General features: G+C 44.7%; 1 protein-coding gene across 1 annotated transcript in view; it reads right to left on the bottom strand.

The window, feature by feature from the left end:
* TMEM65 (transmembrane protein 65) overlaps positions 1 to 6,553 on the bottom strand; it is a 66,666-nt gene extending 60,113 nt beyond the window's left edge. The window contains exon 1 of the mRNA XM_023224335.1: positions 5,699 to 6,553. Within this exon, the coding sequence (XP_023080103.1) occupies positions 5,699 to 6,014 (316 nt within the window). The 5' untranslated portion in view covers positions 6,015 to 6,553. The remainder of the gene's footprint in view (positions 1 to 5,698) is intronic.
* Between the last annotated feature and the right edge of the window lie 296 nt (positions 6,554 to 6,849).

Consider the following 6,849-nt stretch of genomic DNA (forward strand, 5'->3'; position numbering starts at 1 on the left):
CCTGGAGTCTCTAGAAGGACAGAACCTTGCTGACACTTTGATTTTAGTCCCTTAAGACTTATTTTGGACTTTGAGAACTCTAAGAGAATATGTTGTTTTATGCCACTGTATTTGTGGTGTTACAGCAGCAATAGAAAACTAATACAGGCCAGGCGTGGTGGCTCACACCTGTAACCCTAGTACTTTGGGAGGCCAAGTCAGGCAGATTACCTGAGGTCAGGAGTTCGAGACCAGCCTGGCCAATATGGCGAAACCCCATCTCTACTAAAAATACAAAAATTAGCCAAGTGTGGTGGTGTGCACCCGTAGTCCCAGCTACTCAGGGAGGCTGAAGCAAAAGAATCACTTGAACCCGGGAGGCAGAGGTTGCAGTGAACCGAGATCACACCACTGCACTCCAGACTGAGTGACAGCATGAGACTCCGTCTCAAAAAAAAGAAAGAAAACTAATACAAAGTCTTACAGCTTCGACCCAGCCCCCTTGGAACACTTTCTCTAGGAGCCCTGACCTAAGTATTACAACCATGCTAACACTGTCATGCTGATCCATCTCCTTGGGTCAACAGTTCCAGTTGAGTCCAGCCCTCTAGTCATCTCTACCAAAGTGCCAGACATGTAAATAAACCGATGTTGGACCTTCTGACCAGACCATCAGCCAGCCGAAGTTTATGTAATGACCTCCAAAAAGGCCATAAGAAACAGCATCCAGCTGAGCCCTGCCTATATCCTTTTTTCTTTTATTTTTTTATTTCCTATGAACTCTCTACCTGCAACTGTCTATATTCTTGATCTACAAAATCATGAGATATAATAGAAGGGTTGTTACTTGAAGTCACACATAACTCTGGACATCAGTTATATGTAAGTGATGATTAAACATTGTTAAATAGCATATATGCCTTTTATAATGGAAAAAAAAAAACTTTACTTGATTATCTGTCTTCTACTGGCAGTAATCCCTAGTAATAAGACCAATCCAACATAACATACCCAGTAACTCTAAAGAACTCAGAATTAAGTTCGCTGGAATATACTACTGTAATTACGTTCTTTCCATACTGCTAAAATAACTGATTGTAGCAAAGCTTCATTTAACTGAGCCCAACTCAACTTACAGAAGCCCATGGCTCATCAGAGATCTCTCACTCCTCTTGCCTCAATTCATACTTCTTATCCACGTCCTTGTTCTTCCCCTCTTGCCGGGCCTAGGTGGAGCTATACTTCCCTTTTTCCCTTTTACTATCTCAACAAAGACACTGAAATATCTTTATTCACGTATCTGAATTTGGAGTATAAAATGTTTTTCTCGCCCTTTTTCTTACTGGACAAAAGCAAACTATTCTCAATCCATTCCAGAGGCTAACAGCTTAAAATAATTTATATTTTCGGCTAGGCGCGGTGCTCACGACTGTAATCCCAGCACTTTGGAAGGCTAAACTGAGCGGGTCGCCTGAGGTCAGGAGTTCGAGACGAACCTGGCCAAGATGGTGAAACCCCACCTCCACTAATAATACAAAACTTAGCCAGGCGCAGCGGTGCACATCTGCAATCCCAGCTTGAACCCAGGAGACGCAGGTGCACTGAGCCGAGATTGCACCACTGCACTCCACCCTGGGCAACAGAGTGAGATTCTGTCTCAAAAAATAAAAAAATAAAAAATAAAGAATTTTTATTTTCTCACATAATCCTGAGCAATGGGCTGAAAAAAAATGAGGATAATCTTGTTAAAGGCCCAAGATCTCTAGTGAACAGGGATTCCATAAGAAATCCTAATTTATTTTTAAGTGTTCTAGATATTCAATTTAGTATAAGCTCTTTATCTTCCACTCTTTCATTTTGTCAAAGTCCTCTTAAACTATATGGCAAGTTCTCAAAACAAAACTCTTCACCTTACCTTAAACAATCACAAAAACCGGGGGACTACAAGATTAAAGTTTAGAATTATTTGGTTAATGTATACAGATGTAGCTAAATGGTAAAAAATGTCAAAAGCACACAATTACCACTCATATAGAGGAACCAAAAAATGCAAGCTAATTAAGATATAACATTGATAGAAAAACTGCTCTATTCACCACAATACGTATTTTATTTGCTACATGTAAAAAGAATCTCATTTTTAAAATATCTTAAGTATACATATTATAACAAAAATATTCCCTAAGAGGCTCTTTTTTTCAAAACATATTTCTCATTGTACCTCTCCAATACCAGTTCTTGTCTCCCTGTGTAACTCTCTGATGAACGTTAATTACACCACCTTAAAGTGTGGAAGCCAGCCTCAAACATGTACCCCCAATGATTCCCACTCCCTTGTATTCACACCTTGTATAGTACTCTCCCACAATGTGTCAGGACAAAAGAGATGGACTATCACTTCTAAGACTGCGTTATAAAAGTCTGTGGCTTCCAGCTTAGGTGCTCACAGGTGCTGTCTTGCAAACACACTCGCTCTCTCATCACTTGCTCTAGAGGAAACCCACTGCCATGTCATGAGACTACTCAGGCAGCCCTGTGAAGGACCACACAGGAGGGAATTGAGACATCCAGTCAACAGCCATGTGAGTGAGACTTCTTGGAAATGGATCCTCCAGCCCCAGTCAAGACTTCAGATGATGCCACCCCAGCTGAGAGCTTGATTTCAACTTCATAAGATCCTGGTCCAGAAATACTCAACTAAGATGCTATAGGATTCATGAGCCTCAGAAATTAGGAGCTAATACATGCTTGTTTTAAGCCACTGTGTTTTAGGATAATTTGTTCTACCACAATGGATAACTAATACAATGAGCACTGTCTATCTTTCAATACCAAATTGCTATATTTTAAAAGCTTTTAAAAATAATTATAAATGGAAATATTATTTACAAAAATTGGGAAGAAAATTTGTTTTAAAATTTTTGGCTAACATTGAAAAGCAACTGTAATAATGTCAGCTTGCCAGTACTGCTTGTAAAAACATGAATAATGCTCTATCAGCAGAATATGTTCTGTTTCTGGAAGAAGAGCGATCAGGCTGAGCAGGTAAATTCAAGGCGCAACCTCAACTTTTTTTAAAATTGGGGAAGAAATCAGTTTGTAATTTTAAAAATCACAATATTCTATTTAACTATGATAAGACATCCCACAAGGTCTGCCTTATCTATTACAAACTGATTCCAAAGTTTTATCTCATCACAGATTACATCACATGCCTACTGAAAAACATATAAGAAAGATAAGGGCAAATGTGCCAAATTTCAGCAGCACATTCCACTGCCATATCAAAGCATGGATGATATTTTTTCAGTAACATTTCCATACCAAATCCAAAACACTTCATTAGTTTATACAAGCACCCTATCTAAAGACACATAAGATTTCCTATGGCAAGAAATAGCTCTTTTAATGGAATTAATTTTGTTAGAAAGTGCACTTAGTTCATACACATTTAATACATTGGTTGAGTACTTGAAAACATTATTTGAAAAGCAACAATAAAAGAAAACATGGGAGTTTTTCACTTATCTGACTAGAAAAAAAAATGTTGATTTCAGCAATGGAATGAGCTGTATGCATTCCCAACATAATAAAATCCCTTTTACCTTAAATGATTAATGAATAAGGTAATTTCCTAAGTGATGATCCTAGTTTTCTCCATAATAACTCTGTGTATTGATACTGAAAATAAGTGAACACCAAGACTATACAAACAAAGCAGCAGCATCTGTGTCATTTGATTCATAGGACAATCATTTTGTCATCAACATCAGCAAAAATAGCTGATTTAAACTTTGATGTTCTTTAGCTTATAAACAAGAGAGATAAGCATCTGACTAACCATTGTTTCAAATATCATTGACTGTTTCTCCTGAGCAAAGAAAACAATTTAAATTACTAATTTCTCTCTCATATTAGTAACATAACTAACTTTAATTGATGCTAATGATCTCCATTGACTAAAGCGTTTAGGTCCCTTTCAGAATATTTAAAACCTTGTTAAATTTAAAAATATTATCTTTATTAGGAAATGTAGCATTGCTACTGCAATACTGCTGGCATGTACAAAAATAATAATGTATGAGAAAAAATTATTCAGTCACCTTGCAGGACATGATTTTCAAGAACTGCCATGAAACTATATTCATAGGGCCTTCCAATCTTGTAACTTGTTGACAATGTAGAATTTCCAAGAAATTACTTGGAAAAGGTAAAATGTGTGTTCAAATAATCGTGTCAGTGGAGAAAGGTTCAAAAGTTAATGTTCTAGTACATGACCGACTATATTATTTTCCAAGGAGCATACTTTCAGAATTGACTATTTTTGAACTGCATATTGAGTGCACACATAGATTACAAATGTGCTAGTGTTTATGATTCCATATAACATCATGATTACATATTGAATAACGGAATTAATCGGATGTTACATTTTCCTGTAAAAGCACTGTGGGTAAACAATGTCTGGAATCAATCAACCACTGTAAATTGGTCCACAATTCCCTGAACCGAGGGGGAAAAAAATGTGATTAAAAGCCACAACTAAAACAAGTTTCTGAAGTAGTACAGATAACGTCATGCTTACATGAGGTAGATAATTCTTTCCTCCATTCCTGCACATCAGCTAAAGATATACTTTCAAGTCTGGCAAATCAAATGCCATGATCCAAATCAATGTGCTCTACACTTTGGAATCTATGAGATGTTTATGTACCTACCAAGTTTAGAGGGGGAAGTAAACTTTTTTAAAACTTTCAAACACATCAGAATGTAATACAAACTGAAGCAATGTGTTTTGTTTACATAACTGTATTTAAGTGGCAGAAATATTTTAAGACATCCACTTTAGTCGTCTGCTCCTTTCATCTTTTTTATTTTCTGAACTCTTAGCCTTTTCACCTAGACTCAAATTCTGACCTACCCCATTCTGGACTTCTTTTAGAAATACCCTATTTTAACATGCCAGCTTAAAAATTGTTTTGCTTTCATCGTTTCAAATTATTTTTGAGCACAAGTCTGACTTCTACTGCAGAGCCACAGGTTTCCAAAAAATACACCTCCTTATTTCATTCTTTCAACCTCTGGGAAAAACCAAAACTGGAGTTTAACTTGAATCTATCTTTCCATTTCTGGGGAAAATGTTTCCTTTGGCTGCTGAAATTAACGCAACCAGAGGTGTGTGGAAACAAGCAGCTGAGAGCATCCCTGACTTTTGAAGCTACACGCCTTCTTTTGGCTACCCACCCATACATCTTCATTTGATAACCGTTCAAAAAGTTTCTTCCTGCCAGGCGGGTTTGTAGCACTTTCTGGGAGCAGGCACAGCATACAGGTGCACACTCGCAAGAAAGCAGCAAGGGCTAAGTGACAGGAGGGTTGGGGAGGGGAGGCACAGGGCAAATCAAAACACAATCCCAACGGTGTTAACTGGCATTTTAGGCCAAAGCTCCGGACTCTGAGGCTGGGGAGGAAGTAGCCAGGCGCTGGCCTCGGCTGCCTGGCACGACCCGCGCCCATCCTACCTGCCTGGGGGAAATTCGGGCGGCGGAAAGTCTCCCCGCCCCCAGCCGTCCCAGGCGTGGGGCCAGACAAGCCAGGGGGCGGAAGGGGGGCGGCAGCGGGGGTCTAAGATCCAGAGCCGCGGAGGGCTCCCGGTAGGCTGGCGGGAAGAGGAGGGCGCCGGAGACCACGGGCTCGCCCCGCACCGGTCCCCCCTTACCTTGGGCAATGGCAATGGACTCGAAGCGGTGCAGCTCTTTGAGCAGGCAGCTCCTCTCCGTGGAGTGCAGGCTGTAGATGAAGTCGCGCGCGCCCTGCGCCGTGTTCAGCGCCTCCATGGGCTCCTTCTTGGGGTGCGTGCCCAGCCGCCGGGGGCCGCCCGGGAAGCCTCCGGGGGCCGCGAGCCCCAGGAGCCCCCGCCCGCAGCAGCACCAGGACGGCGGGCGGGGCGCGGCGGCGGCGGCGGCGGCAGCGGCCGGGCCCGGCCTCAGGCTGCGCGCGGTCCGGCTCCTCAGCAGCGGCAGCAGCCGAGACATGGCGAGCTGAGGAGCGGGAACCCCCGCGGCCGTCCGAGAGGGCGGTTTCTGGGGCGGCTGAGGGGAGAAGAAGGAGCTGGGCTCAGCTCGACCCCGCCCCGAGGTCCTCCTGCCAGGCAGCCGAGGCGCCGGGCACCATGCACTCCGCGGGCCCGAGCGGCTCTGGCCTCCTGTTCCGTCCCCCTTCCCTTCCAAAAGGCCTGCTGCGGCTCCGGACCCTCCGATGGGAAAAACTTTCTCTGAGACGGCCGGGCCCGGACAGCGCCCGCAGAGGGCGGGCGGGCGGTGCGGGCGGGCGCCTCCCGGCTGGGGGGGAGCGGCGGGGGCGGGGGGGGCGGGCGAGTGTGTGTCTCTGCCAGTCTGATCTTCAAGAGGGATGAGTCAGCCACGCACCGCCCTCCTCCAGCGCCGCCCTCCTCTCCCGCCGGCTTTCTCACCCTCTAGCCTCTCCACGTCCCCACTCTGTAGGGTTTCCGAGCCCTCAAAGAAACCACGCTCCCGGGAAGCAGCAGCCGCCGCTACCCCTAGCGGCAGCAGAAGTGGGAACGGGGCGGGGCAAAGGGGGAAGGAGGTTGGGGGGGGGGGGGGGGGGCGTGTGTGAGCGGGGCTGCGCAGGCGCAGTCTGCAGGCTCTTGGGCCGCCCTCCCGCCTAGGGGAGGAGCGCGCACACGCGTCCCCTCCTGGCCGGTGCGTGAAGGTGGAAGGAGGTAGGGTGCGCCACCCTGTGCTGGCGTTAAATCTACAGGTCGGAATAGGGAAAAAGAGCTCTGGACCCCTCGCCCACCAGGGTAGTACAGCTGCCACCCGGCCCCCAACCTGGGGCCAAACCCACATC

Source organism: Piliocolobus tephrosceles, chromosome 7, assembly GCF_002776525.5.
Source record: "Piliocolobus tephrosceles isolate RC106 chromosome 7, ASM277652v3, whole genome shotgun sequence".
NCBI classification, from domain to species: domain Eukaryota; kingdom Metazoa; phylum Chordata; class Mammalia; order Primates; family Cercopithecidae; genus Piliocolobus; species Piliocolobus tephrosceles.